This window comes from Ranitomeya imitator, chromosome 4, assembly GCF_032444005.1.
Source record: "Ranitomeya imitator isolate aRanImi1 chromosome 4, aRanImi1.pri, whole genome shotgun sequence".
NCBI classification, from domain to species: domain Eukaryota; kingdom Metazoa; phylum Chordata; class Amphibia; order Anura; family Dendrobatidae; genus Ranitomeya; species Ranitomeya imitator.
The window spans coordinates 134671345-134692379 of record NC_091285.1 but is presented as its reverse complement, the minus strand read 5'-3'; the positions used below and the strand labels follow the sequence as shown (position 1 = coordinate 134692379).

Genomic DNA, 21035 nt, shown 5'->3' with positions numbered 1-21035 from the left:
AGTGACCATCACAAATCAATCCTATTGAAAATATATGGGCAAAGCTAAAAAGGCAGGTGGGAGCAAGGTGACCTACAAACCTGGATCAGTTACACTAGTTTTGTCAGGAGGAATGGGACGAAATTCCGACCAACTATCGTGAGAATCTTGTGGAAGGATATCTCAAATGTTTGACCTAAGTCATTCAATTTAAGTGCAATGGTACCAAATACTAATGAAATGTATGTAACTTTTGACTTTGCAGTAAGTTATAAAAATGCCTTAAAACATTCTCTCTCTCATTATTCTGGCATTTGGCAAATAATAATTAATGGTAATACTAATTGACCTAAAACGGGAAAGGTGTATTCTGATTTCGTGTCAAATATTGGAAAAACATGCATTATGTGTTTTTTGTATATAGTGTACAGTATGTAAAATTCTGCTTTCAACTCTGTTTATATGTGATGTCTAAGTGAAATGTGAACAGCACACTGACCAATATAATTCAATAGGGCTGTTCAGATGGGAAAAGACGCAGCATGCTCTAGTCTTTAGAAGTCTTAGATGAGACTTTCTTATTGAAATCTATGGGTGCGTAAAGAAAATTGGATCTCATACAGGTCATCTGTATAGCCTCCGATTTTTTCAGATACACTGCCATTATTAACCTAGGAAACTGGATTTTATCATGTACATTTGAAACTGTTGATAGATAAGTTCCGATGTTACACGGACTTAAAAAACAGACACACAAATGACAATATGATTGCAAATTATCCAAGTTTTGTGGATGAAATTCGGTCAGTTTTCAAACACTCTCCTGACGCTGGAAAGCTCTTTATTACCACCTATATTAATGATATAAAAGCCTAACGGGTATATTGATAAAAACAATGGTGAAAACCTGCTATAAAATCACCCTCAGAACTGATTTTATTCTGTTATATCTGAAAAGATGATTATATCATTTAGGCCAGGGGTCACATGTGCGAGAAACTCGCATGAGTCTCGCATCTCAATACCCGGTACTCGGACCGGAGCGTATGGCTGCATAGAAATACATGCAGCTGCACGCTCCGGTCGCGTATTGAGATGCGAGACTCGTGCGATTTCTTGCACGTGTGACCCCCGGCCTTAGAATGCTGCCCCCACAAACACGCTCAGCTGAAGACTCTCGTGTCCTGGATGTAGAGGTGAGTAGCCCTCTGCCCCCGACAACTCTCTTGGTAGCTCTCTTGGAAACAGGATTGGGGATGTTGAAATTCAACTGCCTGATTCTTTTGTCTTGCCATCGGGGGAGAGACAGGAGGCCATATACGGCTGGGTTCACACTACGTTAAACGCGGTGTAACGTAGTCCGTCAAGGCAGCCATTAATTCCTATGTCGGACACATCGCTAGCGCACGCCCACAATGGGCGTGCGCTAGGGATATGCCGTCATTGAGTGACGGACCCTGAGACGCGGGCTGCAGCATTTCCGGGTCCGTCACTGCTAGCGCAGATAGAGCATCTGCTAGCTCTATCTGCGCTAGCGCGATGGAGAATGTCGGCACTTGCGTCAGCAGCCCATTCACGAATGTGGTGAACGGGCTGCTGTTTAACGCAATGTGAACCCGGCCTAAGATGGTCATCCGCTTCTGTATCAAATCAGAGGTTTGTTTTATAACAGATATTCAAGAACCTTATCAGACAACCTATTTGAGAATCTGTTTATGAATCCTTTGAACACACTTTTATTGATTTCTGTTTTCACATGGAAGATCATATTGGATCTTGATCACGGTTACATAGAGATATGTGACGTCGACTTATTCCACCCTCGTTGCTGAAAAGAAATGCATGTGCAGATGAATCGAGTGTACATAAGTGAGGGAGTTCTGGAGAAATAGTTAATCGTCCAATCTGTATTAAAGGTATATGGCCAACTTTATACCTATACTAAATGGTCGCCCGATTCTAACCCATCGGGTATTCTAGAATATGCATGTCCACGTAGTATATTGCCCAGCCACGTAGTATATTGCCCAGCCACGTAGTATATTGCCCAGCCACGTAGTATATTGCCCAGCCACGTAGTATATTGCCCAGTCACGTACCATATTGCCCAGCCACGTAGTATATTGCCCAGCCACGTAGTATATTGCCCAGCCACGGAGTATACAGCACAGAGCCATGTAGTATACAGACTTAAAATAAAAAATAAACATATACTCACTCTCCGTTGAAGTCCTAGCCCTGTGTGCGGTGCACGCGGCAGCTTCCGGTCCCAGGGTTGGTATGGGCACAGGACCTGTGATGACGTCGTGGTCACATGACCGTGACGTCATGGCAGGTCCTTGTCACATACCATCCTTGCCACCGGAACCTGCATGGAGCGGTCACCGGAGCGTCGCGAGGAGTGGGAAAGGCGCTGGAATGTGAGTATGTCGCGAGGAGCGGGAAAGGCGCTGGAATGTGAGTATATGATGATTTTTTTTTTTTTTTTTTTAACATTAGATCTTTTTACTATTGAGGCTGCATACACAGCATCAATAGTAAAAAAGTTGGTCACACAGGGTTAATAGCAGCGTTAATGGAGTGCATTACACCGCGGCATAACGCGGTCCATTAGCATCGCCATTAACCCTGTGTGAGCGCTGACTGGAGGGGAGTACGGAGCGGGCACTGACTGCGGTGAGGAAGGAGCGGCCATGTTACCACCGGACTGCGCCCGTCGCTGATTGGTCGTGGCAATGGTCGTGGGCGTTTTGCCACTACCAATCAGCGACTTGGATTCCATGACAGACAGAGGCCGCGACCAATGAATATCCGTGACAGACAGAAGGACAGACAGAAAGACGGAAGTGACCCTTAGACAATTATATAGTAGATGCAGATAAGATAGATGGCCACCATTACCCCTATATATAGATAACACTTTATCACATTAGTCACAATAGCTAGTGGTCAAAGCTCACCTACAGCCCACCTACGCAAAGGTCAAAGAGCATGCCCACCACACTTCTAAAGAGAACTCAAGGTGCCATCTCCAGATTACAGGTTTCTATGTTCTGGGTGACTACTTTAAAGCATATTTCAAAACCGTTGTCTGCTACTCGGGCAAGATGGCAACCATAATCATTCCCAGTAAAAAATTATTTTACAAATTTAGCAAAGGATTATAAAAAAAAGAATGTCAGTATCTGAATTCAATTAGTAAAAAACCATGCTATACTCTTAAATGTTTGGAAACATAGTTTCATAGTTCTGTATCAATCAAGTGCAGACTTTTTGAGACTTATCTGAGCCATAGGATGATTTTTGAGAGGTACTGGTTTCCCTTGATAGCTGATATCAAAACTACTAAACCTTTAATAACCAGACTTGAGAGCAGTTATCCGTGTCATATAAAAAACTAAGGAAGGAGTTAAATATGTGGAATCCTAACAGTATGCAATGCACTAAAGGCCTCATTCATACATGAGTATTTCATTAGTATTTTGAATCAGTGTTTCCTTTCCAAAACCAGAAGTGGAACTTACAGGGAAAAACTAGAATTGAAAGATTGAAACCTGTTTTGAGACACTTCTGGTTTTGTCATACAAATACTGATGAAATACTGAACATAAATACTGAATGAAGCTCTGTTATTCAGGTCCGGTGCTTGTCTTCTGGTTCTTTAAGGGCTCGATCACACGAGCGTATAACAAGGCCGAGTGGTATAGCACTCGACCCAATGTTATACTATGGGGCAGTGCGATTTTGTTTCTCATGCCGATGCATCCGATGATGTTTTGCATTCGCTGCTTCATACAGTTTCCGAAAATATGATTTTCCTTTCTATTGGATTGACTCAGTTTATGTAAATGTCCTTCTTAATTTCTAGTAAGCAGACAAAGAGATCCCAGATCTTCACGTTTTTCAAAGTCTTATCCTGGTCGTAAATCTGCTCTACCTACCTGAACCAGGACCTCGCATCTGTTAGCCATTAGAAGTTTCCTTAGTTACCTAATTCCAAAAGGAGAGGGGCAGCTGTTTAGAGTGAGTGCAAGCTTTGTATAACATCTCTGTAAGGATTTTAATTTTCTCTATGACACATGGATAGGATACTTAATTTTTATGTATTCTTTTGTTTTAAAAATGTAGCAAAATGTGTATTGAACATGAAAAATTATCATCATTTTTCTATTTTATTTTATTTACATTTTTTAGCATTTTTTTTATAATGTAGCGTTTCACCCACTACGTGTCTTGCGGGACACTCGCTTGGCATAGGATTCAAGCACTCAGGCACGGTACCTCACACAAATCAGCCCATATGGTTTATTTAAACTCTGCATAAACCAGATAGGGTACAGTCCGTTTCATTACAGCCACGAAACATTATAGGACATCAGTGAGTTCATGTAGCAGATAGGCTTTTCTGCCGTATATTATAGTCCCCTTGTCCGGGGTTACCTTTCAGGAGTTCCACTCCTCATGCTGACTTCACGTCAGTCCCAGGTCCTCAACACAGACCGTCCAGGTCTACGGTCTCTAGGTGCTTCCAGGACCTACAGCACACAGGCCACTCAGTGCCAAAGCCCAACCATGTGCTATTCAGGAATTCCCAGGATTTCAACACAGGCTTCCAGGGCCTTGCACTTGGACCATTCAGATCCAAACACAGGAACCCTGTGACCCACACCCTGGTCACATTACATACTTGTAATCACTCCCCTGGGTGGGAGTGTGGGTGTGTGTGGCTAGTTTGTCCCGCCCATCTCACATATCTAGCCCTGCCAATCTCCCATTAGAACTTACACATTTACATGTGGGACTACAGGTCCCAGACCACAACATAACTTTAGACTGACAGCGCAGAGTGTCCTCCTCTGCGACACACATACCGGCCATCTACAGTTCTGCCGTACTTTGTCTCATCACAACTATGCCTCCAAGTGCATCTTGAAGTGCACACGCAGCGCCCCCTGGCTGTAAGATTGGTCACTGCACCACAATAAATATTGAGAACATACCTTTTGTGTGTGTTTTTTTATTTTATTACATTTAACATTATCTGGTGAATATACAGTACAGTAATTGTTTTAGTTTATTGGGCATTCTTTTTGCATTTAGATACCTCAGCTACTGGCAAAAACCGCAAACTACAGTGACACAAGTCACTGATGGAGCTGATCTGGGTCTGTGATGGAGAATTCCCAGAGAACCCTTTCCTCCTCACATAATTAATGTCATCTGGTCTGATTTCCAGTTGTGGAAATAATAAATCATCTGCAATTTTGTACTATTCTGGTATATTTGCTCATATACATATTAAGAAAAAGACAAAATATTTTAAGGAAAAACCTCAGCAAATCTTATTTTTCCAACCTTATGTTGAATGTATCAGTTTAGTGACTAGTCAGATATTCTACTTCCTGGATTGTCGAATGGCTTCATACTGCAGTATGTTATAAAGATAAAATAAATATGATACAGAGCTACGGCTTCTTCAAGGGATGAAAACCGACACTGTTTATGTCAGAGGTCCAAGAGCGATGTTATTGGCTGCACATTAAAGGGAATCTTTCAGCAGGTTTTTACTACCTTGTCTCAGAGCCGCATGACGTAGGGAAAGAGACTGATTCCAGCGAGCGATGTATCAATTATAATACTGGGTGCAGCAGTTGTGATGCAAAGAGACTTTTCTCTGCTGTAGATGCAGCAGTGCTCAGAAAGCTACACCACAGCTTTCTGTGTACATTGTCTTCTGCCAGTAAGCTGCCAATCAGTGCTGGAGTATGGCTGGAGCAGTATGCAGGGGGGCATAGCAGTGCTAAAACACCTTATCGCCTGTTGATAAAACGCTTAAGGTACCGTCACATTTAGCGACGCTGCAGCGATCTAGATGACGATCCCCATCGCTGCAGCGTCGCGGTGTGGTCACTGGAGAGCTGTCACACAGACAGCTCTCCAGCGACCAACTATGCGAAGTCCCCTGGTAACCAGGGTAAACATCGGGTTACTAAGCGCAGGGCCGCGCTTAGTAACCCGATGTTTACCCTGGTTACCAGCGTAAACGTAAAAAAAAAAAACACTACATACTTACATTCCGGTGTCTGTCCCCCGGCGCTGTGCTTTCCTGCACTGACTGTGAGCACCAGCCGGAAAGCACAGCGGTGACGTCACTGCTGTGCTCTGCTTTCCGGCCGGCGCTTACACAGTGCAGAGAAGCACAGCGCCGGGGGACAGACACCAGAATGTAAGTATGTAGTGTTTTTTTTTTTTACGTTTACGCTGGTAACCAGGGTAAACATCGGGTTACTAAGCGCGGCCCTGCGCTTAGTAACCCGATGTTTACCCTGGTTACCAGTGAAGACCGCTGAATCGGCGTCACACACGCCGATTCAGCGATGTCTGCGGGAGTCCAGCGACTAAATAAAGTTCTGGACTTTCTGCTCCGACCAACGATGTCACAGCAGGATCCTGATCACTGCTGCCTGTCAAACTCAACGATATCGCTAGCCAGGACGCTGCAACGAAACGGATCGCTAGCGATATCGTTCAGTGTGACGGTACCTTTAGTGTGCTTTCACATTGCACTATTCTGTACGCTCCTGAGTCCTGTCGGGGCTTGCGCCCAAGTCCCCTGCAAAACGGGATTCTGACGTATGCGCTGAGAGCCATACACTATAATGTTGCTATAACGAACGTGCGCTGTGTTGTGCATTTTTATGCCTACAAGAGGCGGACACTCAGACACAATCTACTACTTTTAATCAGATTATTATTATTATTTGTTTATATCGCACCATTGATTCCATGGTGCTGTACATGAGACAGGGTTACATCAAAATACAGATATAAATTACAGAGAACAAACTAACAATGACAGACTGGTACAGAGGGGCGAGGACCCTGCCCATGTGGGCTTACATTCTACAGGATTATGGGGAAGGAGACAGTAGGTCGGGGGTTGTAGGATCTCCGGTGTTGGTGAGGCGGTAGCTCCGGTGGTGGTGAGGTGGCCGTGTGGTCATTACAGGCTGTAAGCATTCTTGAAGAGATGGGTTTTCAGGTTCCATCTGAAGGATCGAAATGTGGTGGATAGCCGGACGTGTTGGGGCACAGAATTCCAGAGGATGAGGGATGTTCGGGAAAAGTCGATTGGGTGAGGAGCAGATAAGTGTGGAGGAGATAAGGAGGTCTTGGGAGGCCCGGAGATTACGTGAGGGAAGATATCCTGAGATTATGTAATGGAACATATCGGGAGGTTAGTTTGGAGATATACGGAGTAGAAAGGTTATGGACGGATAGCACATAGACAGCACACTGACCCAAATCATTCAACACTGCTGTTCAGATGAACGATTTTTCTCTTGATCCAACTATCGATAAAAAATATGCAGCATGCACTACTTTCTTCCAGGTCTTGGATGAGTCCCACCCATTCCAGTCTACAGGTGAGTAAGTAAAATTGGATCCCACATGAAACATCTGAGGGGCATCTGATAGATTTGTTATAAACCTAGGACATTTTTAATGTAGGTATATGAAAACTGATCTCACATGGCCGTCATACGGACGTAAAAATGGACACACGAATGGCACACAGATCAAAATCATGTAAAAATTAGATGAAAATCATTGAGTTTTCTGAAGGAAATGCAGATAATATTTTATGCTGGTCTGCAGGGCCCTAAGAGTATGGCGCTGCGGCTTTTGTACGCGCGGTGATTCCGCGTGTGTTCATTGAACCATGTGGAATCACCGCATCCTGTACATAGACTGTAATTTATCTTGCGGAGACACGAGAGATGACAGATATTAAACTGTTGAGGGACAGCTGTAGCCCTCAGGATTGCATGTAGCGCGATGTATATCTTCAGGGTGCAGCTTTCCTTTACACTGGAATGCATTCACTGCACACCCAGCCTTAGGTTGTGTTCACACATAGCAGCCCCTGTACCATACAACATATTGCGGCCCCAACGTGTGAATGATATCAGTGATTGAAAACATTCATCTTTCTCCTTCTCTAATCCATCTGGAAGAAGTTTGCATTGTTTCTAGCATTTCACAATGATGCCCCTGTGCTGGCGAACTAGATCAAGGCAAGTGTGCCGCCTCTGGATGTAAACAATCAATACTTCCATTCATTGACAGCCATTGGTGCTGGATGCTGGAGGGAGATTAATGACAAAGCATACTAGGATAACATATTATCATATGCTGATTTAGCTTCTGATTTGCATTCAACTTTGTATATGATGCAGAAGGATAAAACAAGAATTGGCGCGCTCGTGTTCCTGCCGTCCGCGGTTTGGGTGACTGTTGGAGATAACAGCAGACCATGGCTCGTAACGTGGGATAGAGAGCAGCCATAAAGACATTTTAGAGAGTTGTCAGGCACAGTGACACACATGGATACTCACCTCGTGGAACTAAGCTCGCTACTATTTACCTTCCGGGCGTTTCAGTAGGATCGGCTGGATTACAACATACTGTATTGTATCATAATCCCAGCATTGAGTCATCATACAGTTTATTGAGCCTGGCACTCTTGGTTGATGTCCTGAAGCTATTCACTTTATATGTAGCTGGTAAAATGATTTTTGTGCATCGTTAGTTGTATTCATATGTACCTCAATAAGGCAATGCTTGTCGGGGAGAGCCTCACATCTTGAAGGGAACCTGTCAGCAGATTTTGCCGCTGTAAGATGTGGCCACCGCCTTTCAGGGCTTATATACAGCATTCTACAATGCTGCAAATAAGCCCCCAGTTCGACCTGCAAGGGAAGAAAAATGTATTATATTATATTCACTGGGGGGGAAGGGGGGGGGGAGGGGTCCAGTCCGATGGGTGTTGCAGGTCCGGGACCTCCCATCTTCTTGCAACGCCACCCTCCTGCTTCTTCATCGCTCCCTGGTATCGCGCTCCTGCGCAGGCATACTTCTGTGCCCTGTTGAGGACAGAGTAAAGTACTGCAAGGTGCAGGTGACAGGCCTCTCTGACCTTTCCCGGCGTCTGCGCACTGCAGTACTTTACTCTGTCCTCAACAGGGCAGAGAAGTACGCCTGTGCAGGAGCACCGATGCTGGGGGAGCGATGGCGCAGGAGGGCGGCATCGCAAGAAGATGGGAGGTGCCAGACCTGGACCTGCAACACCCATCGGACCGGACCGCCCCCGCCCCCGGGTAAGTATAATATAACTTATTTTTCTTCACTTGCAGGTCGGATTGGGGGCTTATATACAGCATTATAGAATGCTGTATATAAGCCTAGAAAGGCAGTGACCTATCTTATAGCGGCAAAATCTGCTGACAGGTTCCCTTTAAGCTCAGGACAATGTCCGTAACAGAAATTTCTGCAGCATGTGTTTGTTCAGATCTCCCCACCATGGAAAGCACTTAGCATTTCCATCCCATGTGGACATACCGTAACTGCTTTAGGGCGCTTTCAGACGTCAGTGTTTCTGGTACATATGGTGAATTTTCACACGTACCAGAGACATTTACACACCTAGAAACATTCAAGTGAATGGGTCTGTGCACACGTCAGTGTGTTTCCATGGACCATGTGTCCGTGGGCAAACTATGTTAACATGTCCTGTTTTTTTAACAGCAGCACCTGCCGCAAAACGTCTCACACTCTGTTGACACACAGATGACATTTGTGTCACGTACCGGCACCTGGGAATCAGCACGGTACTGTTATCGCTGTTCCCTGGCACCGGGTGCTGAAGACAGCTCCCATCTCTCCCCCCAAACCTCCCACCCCCCGCTTGCGCTGTGATCAGTGCTGGTATGGGGCCATTGATATTGGCCCCCCTAACCTAAAAATGGCAGCCCCCAGCCTCCCAGAAAGGCACATCTATTAGATGGTGCTTTGCCAAGCTCTTGCCCTGTGGTGGTGGCACGTGGGGTTCATATCTGTGTGGTTGGTGTCAACTTTGGATATATACAGTAGGTTTGCCCTCATATGACAGGTAAGCTTGGTTTTATAATTTCACTCAGGAAGCAGGTGCCATTTCCGCCCTTATTTACATGTGTATGCTTGTTTTGCATCCTCAAAAGTGGACCATTTTTTAGTTTTGGATGGATTCATTTATGTCTCGTTTGTCAATTTATACCAAACCTCAGTGGGGTACAAAATCTATTTTTTACTGCATGCAGTTGAAGACTAACATACTAAAGCTCATTAGAAAAGGATTGTGTATCATTTTACTCTAATGCGATGCAAAAAATAAGAAAACTTTTATTTAATCAAATATCTTGTGCCATTTTGATGAATTTGGAGATGCAAAAACACAAAGATACACAGAAAAATGACTTAAAGAGGGTTTACCCAGGCGTTTCTGTCCCATCACAGCACACCGTGTATGAACTACATCCAGAAGGGGCTTCTAGATTGCATCTACTTTATTAGTAGGGGGCCGACATATCTCGTGTGTGTGATTGGGTTTGTTTCAGTCTCTTGGTAAATGAGTAATAGAACCCATTTCCGATAGTGGCAACATTGCTTCCTCTTTACTTTAGGGAAGTAGTAAAAGCAGCCAAATGTTAAGTGTACCCCTCCCCAACATGGCCCCAGCTGCAGACGATGCGAGGAGTAACTGCAGCAGGAACGGATCTCCCAAAAACACACGGGGCCTCACTTATCAGCCACAGCGACCAATCACAAGGCGGCTTTCATTTTGCCTAAGTTGAAGACCATTGATCTGTTCAGGACAGTTGTGATGGGTGAGGCCCATGCGCTATCTGATCTCTATACTGCGTCTGTGTTCCTGCATAGAATGCTTTAATCCCACAACAGGAAAAAACAAAACTTCAGATAGATTTTGGGACACAATGTAGAAAAGGCCGTGAGAATGTATTTTTCACATTCAGTGAGTGGATGATATTACAATAGTGACATCTCCGGGCTTTATGGAGGTACTACACCTCACCCAACTATTACAAAGAATGATTTTACACTTGACATATTGGTGATATTGATCAATTACAGAACATATTGTGTGTTTTTATGTAACCCAAGTCTACCTCTATCATCATAATAACGTAAAAGTACCAACTACTCTAAGGAAATACGACAAGGGGTAACACTGCCACACAATCTGACACCCAGATTATTCTAATAAATGTGCTTCTTGTCTGGAAATGTATTCTAACATATTAATGATGCTGAAATTCCTTTGTTTTTGCATATTTAGCACAATATGTAGAAACACTGGAGTGAGATAAGAGGAGAGAGAAGCATCAGTTTTGGCTTCATACCTTTCATTCTTTCAGGCTTTATTCACGCTTCATGAGTTAATGCACAGCACAGGGATGAAACATATCCCATTAACTAGAATGGGAATGTTGGCCTGTAAATTGGACCAAATTAGGAAATAAGTTAGTTTTTTGTGGGAGTTTTTTGGAGACCACCGGTATGAAAGCACCCATAGACTATCATGTGTTTGAGTGGCATGAACCCTTCCCTACTCTTACCTGAGCTCTGTATATATGTCCATCTGTCGCTGTGCACCAGAAGTACTTGTGTTGTAACAATGTGGGAAACCATTAGATCATATTTTTTAGCTCATTTGCCATTTTATTTTACAGTGGGATATAGTCTGTGACAACGACTGGAAGGGGCCGCTGACCACGTCTTTGTTTTTCGCTGGTGTTCTTTTGGGGTCATTTGTTTCTGGACAGCTCTCAGACAGGTAATGTGGCTACATCCCTCCCCTCCAAGAATGATGTGTTGTAGGTATGAATGGAGGCCGTGGTAGTAAGTATGAAAGGAGACCGGGGTAGAACTTGGCATCGTATCTACAGGTCCTTTTACAATGGCAGATGAAAGCGCTGTGCATCGTGAATGTGTAAACTGTGTGACGATGGATGGTTGTTAGTGGGATCATTCGCCCCCTTACAGTTTACTTTATAACATCACATTCCTGCTTACATGGGAGGAGTGAGGCCGACAATCACTAATTTTTATGCTGACAGAAAAGATGTAATCAACCAACAGACTAGCATTTGCTAAGTAGTACGTACATGACACAAAAATGTCTATAGGGTACATTGGAACAAGCCATACACTTTTCAGGAGCGGGGATACTGTAGAGAAATACACTGCTCAAAAAAATAAAGGGAACACTAAAATCCCACATCCTAGATATCACTGAATGAAATATTCCAGTTGTAAATCTTTATTCCTTACATAGCAGAATGTGTTGAGAACAATAAAACCTAAAAATTATCAACGTAAATTACAACTAATATCCCACGGAGGTCTGGAGTTGGAATGATGCTCAAAATCAAAGTGGAAAATGAAGTTACAGGCTGATCCAACTTCAGTGGAAATACCTCAAGACAAGGAAATGATGCTCAGTAGTGTGTGTGGCCTCCACGTGCCTGTATAGACTCCCTACAATGCCTGGGCATGCTCCAGATGAGTCAGCGATGGTCTCCTGAGGGATCTCATCCCAGAACTGGACTAAAGCATCTACCAACTCCTGGACAGTCTGTGGTGCAACGTGATGTTGGTGGATGGTGCGAGACATGATGTCCCAGATGTGTTCAATTGGATTCAGGTCTGGGGAATGGGCGGGCCAGTCCATAGCTTCAATGCCTTCATCTTGCAGGAACTGCTGACACACTCCAGCCACATGACATCTGGCATTGTCCTGCATTAGGAGGAACCCAGAGCCAACCGCACCAGCATATGGTCTCAAAAGGGGTCTGAGGATCTCATCTCGGTACCTAATGGCAGTCAGGCTACCTCTTTCGAGCACATGGAGGGCTGTGCAGCCCTCCAAAGAAATGCCACCCCACACCATTACTGACCCACTCCCAAACCGGTCATGCTGAAGGATGTTGCAGGCAGCAGATCGCTCTCCACTGCGTCTCCAGACTCTGTCACATCTGTCACATGTGCTCAGTGTGAACCTGCTTTCATCTGTGAAGAGCACAGGGTGCCAGTGGCGAATTTGCTAATCCTGGTGTTCTGTAGCAAATGTCAAGTGTCCTGCACGGTGTTGGGCTGTGAGCACAACCCCCATCTGTGGACGTCAGGCACTTAGCCCATCCTCATGGAGTCGGTTTCTAACTGTTTGTGCAGACACGTGGCCTGCTGGAGGTTATTTTGCAGGGCTCTGGCAGTGCTCCTCCTGTTCCTCATTGCACAAAGGCTAAGGTAGCGGTCCTGCTGCTGGGCTGTTGCCCTCCCACAGCCCCCTCCACGTCTCCTAGTGTACTGGCATGTCTCCTGGTAGCGCCTCCAGCCTCTGGACACTATGCTGACACACAGCAAACCTTCTTGCCGCAGCTCGCATTGATGTGCCATCCTGGATGAGCTGCACTACCTGAGACACTTGTGTGGGTTGTAGAGTCCATCTCATGCTACCACGAGTGTGAAAGCACAACCAACATTCAAAAGTGACCAAAACATCAGCCAAAAAGCATTGGTACTGAGATGTGGTCCCCACCTGCAGAACCACTCCTTTATTGAGTGTGTCTTGATAATTGCCAATAATTTCCAACTGTTGTCTATTCCATTTGCACAACAGCATGTGAAATTCATTGTCAAACAGTGTTGCTTCCTAAATGGACAGTTTGATTTCACAGAAGTTTGATTTACTTGGAGTTATACTCTGTTGTTTAATAATATTTATTTTTAATAATAATATTTATTTTTATATAGCCCTAACATATTCCGCAGCGCTTTACAGTTCGCAAACATTATCATCACTGTCCCCGTTGGGGCTCACAATCTAAATTCCCTATCAGTATGTCTTTGGAATGTGGGAGGAAACCGGAGTACCCGGAGGAAACCCACGCAAACACGGAGAGAACATACAAACTCTTTGCAGATGTTGTCCTTGGTGGGGTTTGAGCCCAGGACTCCAGCGCTGCAAGGCTGCTGTGCTATCCCCTGCGCCACCGTGCTGCCCATAGTTTAAGTGTTCCCTTTATTTTTTGTGCAGTGTATATTACACAATACGCTGTTCTGCACAACATCCTTTTTCTTTGTAAAGTGGTCATCTGTCTGGGCTTGGGACAAAAGTCTGCAGTCAGTTTCTGTGGTTGCAGACTGCCGAATCATGACAGCGTGTGATCACATGCTGACTAGACTGGAAGAGAAGTGAGAAAAATGGAAGAGAATATAGTCTTCATGTGACCGCAAGTATGCTAATCACATACATGTGATCACCTGACCGCCCGCTCGCATCTGAATAACAGAGAATCGTGACAGCATGCGCATTGCACAGTCACAAATCTGCAGTCAATAGAGTGACTGCAGACTTTTGTTCCAAGCCTTCCAGACATTATAGGAGTTGTCTCTTGTCTTTTAAGAGGTAAAATTGCAAAGTGATTGTAAGAACAAGCAACTTTGCAATTTACTTTGTTATTAAAAGATTGAATGTTATTGCTTAGGTAATCGGCCTCCGCTGCGCAGTGCTTACAAGCTCTTTCCAGTAGAACTTGCAAGCAATTCTCTGAAGCTTGTCCAATCACTAAACCAGGGATTCAAGCTTCAGGAGGCTAATTTGCATATTCCAGGTGCCTTCTGGGAGAAGCGAAGTCTCCCTAAGCTAGAAGATCGTTGGGTACAGCCGGGACCAGCTGCTTCGAAAGCATCACCAAACCAGGGATTCAAGCTTCAGGAGGCTAATTTGCATATTCCAGGTGCCTTCTGGGAGAAGCGAAGTCTCCCTAAGCTAGAAGATCGTTGGGTAGAGCCGGGACCAGCTGCTTCGAAAGCATCACCAAACCAGGGATTCAAGCTTCAGGAGGCTAATTTGCATATTCCAGGTGCCTTCTGGGAGAAGCGAAGTCTCCCTAAGCTAGAAGATCGTTGGGTACAGCCGGGACCAGCTGCTTCGAAAGCATCACCAAACCAGGGATTCAAGCTTCAGGAGGCTAATTTGCATATTCCAGGTGCCTTCTGGGAGAAGCGAAGTCTCCCTAAGCTAGAAGATCGTTGGGTACAGCCGGGACCAGCTGCTTCGAAAGCATCACCAAACCGCGCGCCGAATTTTTGCCTGTAGGACATTATTGCAAGAGAGCTTGGCTGAGTAGATTACACAAGAAGGAAAACACACAGCAAGTCAGCAGGATCTAGGAGCAACATGGCAGATGTGACAACCTACATGGTGAGCTGCAGCATGTGCTACATGTTCACAGATCGACCAGAAGAAGAATCCAATTTCACCTGTCAGAAGTGTAGACTAGTGGCCCTTTTAGAAGAAAAGGTGCGGGGTCTGGAAGAAAGAATAGGAACTTTGAAACTCATCAAAGAGAATGAAGACTTTCTAGACAGAACAGAAGCATCTCTACTGGTCACAGAAGGTGCAAAAAGTGTCAGAGAACCTCCAAAAGCAGATGAGTGGAAGCATGTGACCAAAAGAAGCAAGAAGACCATGGAGAAATCACCAACCACACAACTGAAGAACCGATATCAAATCTTTGTAGAGGATGAAGATGGCACACCTAAGAATGAAGCAATACCAGCAAGCAAAAAAGAAAAGGGCACACAGCAACAAGTGACAGCAAAAAGTACAGCCAAGAAGCAACGAAGAGTGGTGGTGGTGGGAGACTCACTACTGAGAGGCACCGAAGCAGCCATCTGCAGACCGGACATAACTGCAAGAGAAGTATGCTGCCTTCCAGGTGCGATGATCAAGGATGTGACCGATAGGATACCAAAGCTCTTCAGCTCCAAGGACGTCCACCCATTTCTTCTGATACATGTTGGCACCAATGACACGGCAAGGAAGGACCTACCGACAATCTGCAAGGACTTTGAAGAGTTGGGGAAGAAAGTAAAGGAACTGGATGCACAGGTAGTTTTTTCTTCTATCCTTCCAGTAGACGGGCATGGCACCAGGAGATGGAACAGGATCCTTGATGCAAACAACTGGCTAAGACGATGGTGCAGACAACAAGGATTTGGATTCCTGGACCACGGTGTGAATTACTGGTATGATGGACTCCTCGCCAGAGACGGACTACACCTCAACAAACCTGGGAAACACACATTCGCCAGAAAACTCGCTACACTCATCAGGAGGGCGTTAAACTAGAAGAAGAGGGGACGGGAAGAAAAACATTAGACTCGAACAAAGACGACCCAGGAAAACATACTCAGAAGGGAGGTAAGAACATTTCTAAAACAATCCACAGTGAGGAGATTGGAACAAAACAAAATCCTCTAAACTGCATGCTCGCAAACGCCAGAAGCCTGACAAACAAGATGGAAGAACTAGAAGCAGAAATATCTACAGGTAACTTTGACATAGTGGGAATAACCGAGACATGGTTAGATGAAAGCTATGACTGGGCAGTTAACTTACAGGGTTACAGTCTGTTTAGAAAGGATCGTAAAAATCGGAGAGGAGGAGGGGTTTGTCTCTATGTAAAGTCTTGTCTAAAGTCCACTTTAAGGGAGGATATTAGCGAAGGGAATGAGGATGTCGAGTCCATATGGGTTGAAATTCATGGAGGGAAAAATGGTAACAAAATTCTCATTGGGGTCTGTTACAAACCCCCAAATATAACAGAAAGCATGGAAAGTCTACTTCTAAAGCAGATAGATGAAGCTGCAACCCATAATGAGGTCCTGGTTATGGGGGACTTTAACTACCCGGATATTAACTGGGAAACAGAAACCTGTGAAACCCATAAAGGCAACAGGTTTCTGCTAATAACCAAGAAAAAATTATCTTTCACAATTGGTGCAGAATCCAACCAGAGGAGCAGCACTTTTAGACCTAATACTATCTAATAGACCTGACAGAATAACAAATCTGCAGGTGGTTGGGCATTTAGGAAATAGCGACCACAATATTGTGCAGTTTCACCTGTCTTTCACTAGGGGGACTTGTCAGGGAGTCACAAAAACATTGAACTTTAGGAAGGCAAAGTTTGAACAGCTTAGAGATGCCCTTAATCTGGTAGACTGGGACAATATCCTCAGAAATGAGAATACAGATAATAAATGGGAAATGTTTAAGAACATCCTAAATAGGCAGTGTAAGCGGTTTATACCTTGTGGGAATAAAAGGACTAGAAATAGGAAAAACCCAATGTGGCTAAACAAAGAAGTAAGACAGGCAATTAACAGTAAAAAGAAAGCATTTGCACTACTAAAGCAGGATGGCACCATTGAAGCTCTAAAAAACTATAGGGAGAAAAATACTTTATCTAAAAAACTAATTAAAGCTGCCAAAAAGGAAACAGAGAAGCACATTGCTAAGGAGAGTAAAACTAATCCCAAACTGTTCTTCAACTATATCAATAGTAAAAGAATAAAAACTGAAAATGTAGGCCCCTTAAAAAATAGTGAGGAAAGAATGGTTGTAGATGACGAGGAAAAAGCTAACATATTAAACACCTTCTTCTCCACGGTATTCACGGTGGAAAATGAAATGCTAGGTGAAATCCCAAGAAACAATGAAAACCCTATATTAAGGGTCACCAATCTAACCCAAGAAGAGGTGCGAAACCGGCTAAATAAGATTAAAATAGATAAATCTCCGGGTCCGGATGGCATACACCCACGAGTACTAAGAGAACTAAGTAATGTAATAGATAAACCATTATTTCTTATTTTTAGTGACTCTATAGCGACAGGGTCTGTTCCGCAGGACTGGCGCATAGCAAATGTGGTGCCAATATTCAAAAAGGGCTCTAAAAGTGAACCTGGAAATTATAGGCCAGTAAGTCTAACCTCTATTGTTGGTAAAATATTTGAAGGGTTTCTGAGGGATGTTATTCTGGATTATCTCAATGAGAATAACTGTTTAACTCCATATCAGCATGGGTTTATGAGAAATCGCTCCTGTCAAACCAATCTAATCAGTTTTTATGAAGAGGTAAGCTATAGACTGGACCACGGTGAGTCATTGGACGTGGTATATCTCGATTTTTCCAAAGCGTTTGATACCGTGCCGCACAAGAGGTTGGTACACAAAATGAGAATGCTTGGTCTGGGGGAAAATGTGTGTAAATGGGTTAGTAACTGGCTTAGTGATAGAAAGCAGAGGGTGGTTATAAATGGTATAGTCTCTAACTGGGTCGCTGTGACCAGTGGGGTACCGCAGGGGTCAGTATTGGGACCTGTTCTCTTCAACATATTCATTAATGATCTGGTAGAAGGTTTACACAGTAAAATATCGATATTTGCAGATGATACAAAACTATGTAAAGCAGTTAATACAAGAGAAGATAGTATTCTGCTACAGATGGATCTGGATAAGTTGGAAACTTGGGCTGAAAGGTGGCAGATGAGGTTTAACAATGATAAATGTAAGGTTATACACATGGGAAGAGGGAATCAATATCACCATTACACACTGAACGGGAAACCACTGGGTAAATCTGACAGGGAGAAGGACTTGGGGATCCTAGTTAATGATAAACTTACCTGGAGCAGCCAGTGCCAGGCAGCAGCTGCCAAGGCAAACAGGATCATGGGGTGCATTAAAAGAGGTCTGGATACACATGATGAGAGCATTATACTGCCTCTGTACAAATCCCTAGTTAGACCGCACATGGAGTACTGTGTCCAGTTTTGGGCACCGGTGCTCAGGAAGGATATAATGGAACTAGAGAGAGTACAAAGGAGGGCAACAAAATTAATAAAGGGGATGGGAGAACTACAATACCCAGATAGATTAGCGAAATTAGGATTATTTAGTCTAGAAAAAAGACGACTGAGGGGCGATCTAATAACCATGTATAAGTATATAAGGGGACAATACAAATATCTCGCTGAGGATCTGTTTATACCAAGGAAGGTGACGGGCACAAGGGGGCATTCTTTGCGTCTGGAGGAGAGAAGGTTTTTCCACCAACATAGAAGAGGATTCTTTACTGTTAGGGCAGTGAGAATCTGGAATTGCTTGCCTGAGGAGGTGGTGATGGCGAACTCAGTCGAGGGGTTCAAGAGAGGCCTGGATGTCTTCCTGGAGCAGAACAATATTGTATCATACAATTATTAGGTTCTGTAGAAGGACGTAGATCTGGGTATTTATTATGATGGAATATAGGCTGAACTGGATGGACAAATGTCTTTTTTCGGCCTTACTAACTATGTTACTATGTTACTATGTTACTAGGGTGCCCTATTCGATATCGACCCTGGCCTTCTTCAGTACAAATGGCAGCCTTGAAGAGCACACAACTCATGCCAGGGCATGAGAGCGACCTTTTATGGCGAGGGTCACACAACCCAATTTTTTCGGATCTGAGGAAATTGGGCCGATTATGCTAATCACACTTTGATCAGAGTTTGATCACAGTGTGATCCGATTTTCTCAAATGTGTGGGAAAATAATGTCTCCATTTTGTCAGTCTGTGAAAATCAGGCTGCACTCAAAGGTCATCTGAGTGTGGTCTGATTTTTTCCATGGACCCAAAGACATGAAAGGCTGAGTGCAATCCAATAATCGGATGCAACTCGTCCATGGTTCAATTTTTTTCTTGGACGATCTCGGTCTGAGAAAGATATCAAACATGTGCGCAGCCCCATAGAAAAGCATGGGGGGATTAGTGCTATCGGTCATTCAGTAAGTGAAGAATGGATGTCTACATTTATTTTACTCACGGATACATGCCATTATTTCTACAGCACTTTATAGACATTATCCACGATGTCCCCATTGAAGCTCACAATCTAGATTCCCTATCAATATGTCTTTGGAGTGTGGGAGGAAACTGGAGTACCCGGAGGAAACCCACGCAAACACGGAGAGAACATACAAACTCCTTGCAGATGTTGTCCTTGGTGGGATTTGAACCCAGGACTCCAGAGCTACAAAGCTAACTACTGAGCCACCGTGCTATAATGGAAGCCTTATTGCAGCCAAAATAACGTGGTTTTATCAAAAAGAATTTGGGTGCTGTGGTCAATATTATCACTTTTTCTTAAAGCACCACTCCAGCCTTTTTATCAACTCCTTTGTTAGGAATCACTTACGTGAGTTAATGCATAGAGTTACATACTCACCGATCTGTTTTCAGCCCCGCTTAGGCTGCTCCAGCACCACGTAACGAAGCCGTCGGATCACCGTGTGTTCCAGAAGTCACTTTTCTTAATAAAGGTCTATGGAACTGAGTACAAAGCTACAGAGGCTCCTTCTGAATTCCCATAGACGTGCATTGCGAAGATTTTAAAAAAGTGACCTCCGTTCTGCACAGCAACCACTGTGAGATTTGGCAGGTCACAACTGTAGTTACATGGTGCCGGAGTGGGGATGGAAACGGGTGAAGACGACTACTGGTGAGTATGTGACTACATGCATTACACTCACATATGTGATCCCTAAACAAAGGCTGGAGTGGTGCTCTAAAACCACGTTCACCTAATAGGCCCCTGAACTAATCGGAGGCTTGTGATGGTGGTGCATATACGGACATAGTGCACGCTTTGCTGTCTGTGCTGACACAGTGTGTACAGGGAAGTGTGCCAAGAGCCATGGAGAAACCGATCAGCTCTGAGGCTTAGTAGTAACATGTAATACCATGTATTTCTCATGTAATACTATAGATTTAATATACAATATCATATATTTACAAAACACCAGTTACCTATGAGCCTTTTTATGAAATGTGCCAGAGGGTATAAATAATAAGTGCATGTAAATGGCGTATTTCAGCCACAAATTCACCGTTCAGAATGTCTAGGTGGTTCTCCTTATTCCTACTACTTCCTCATTTCTCAGATTACTGATTAGCAGAGGCAGAGCCATTACGTAAAAGCACATTATAGTGGCGTTCGATACAGAAAAGTCCACCTAGTGACGCGCAGATCACCACACAAATAATGTGGATTTGGGTTATAGATCAGTAGACAGCAGACATGGGTCATTTGTGCTACGGCCCAAGACTTTATCCTCAGCAATATTTCCCAGGCTGATATGAAGACTTGTATGTGTTGTTGACTGTAGATGCTTATGTACCACCCGATATTATATTCTCCTAATCTAAAGAACAAGCTCTTAGGCCGGTTTCACACGTCAGTGGCTCCGGTACGTGAGGTGACAGTTTCCTCACATACCGGAGACACTGACTCACGTAGACACATTGAAATCACAACATGTC

General features: G+C 44.1%; 1 protein-coding gene across 1 annotated transcript in view; it reads left to right on the top strand.

Moving 5' to 3' along the window:
- Nucleotides 1-21035, top strand: part of LOC138675574 (solute carrier family 22 member 4-like) — a 124738-nt gene that overhangs the window by 57731 nt on the left and 45972 nt on the right. Inside the window, exon 2 of the mRNA XM_069763938.1 lies at nucleotides 11550-11653. Coding sequence (XP_069620039.1) covers nucleotides 11550-11653 — 104 coding nt within the window. The remainder of the gene's footprint in view (nucleotides 1-11549; nucleotides 11654-21035) is intronic.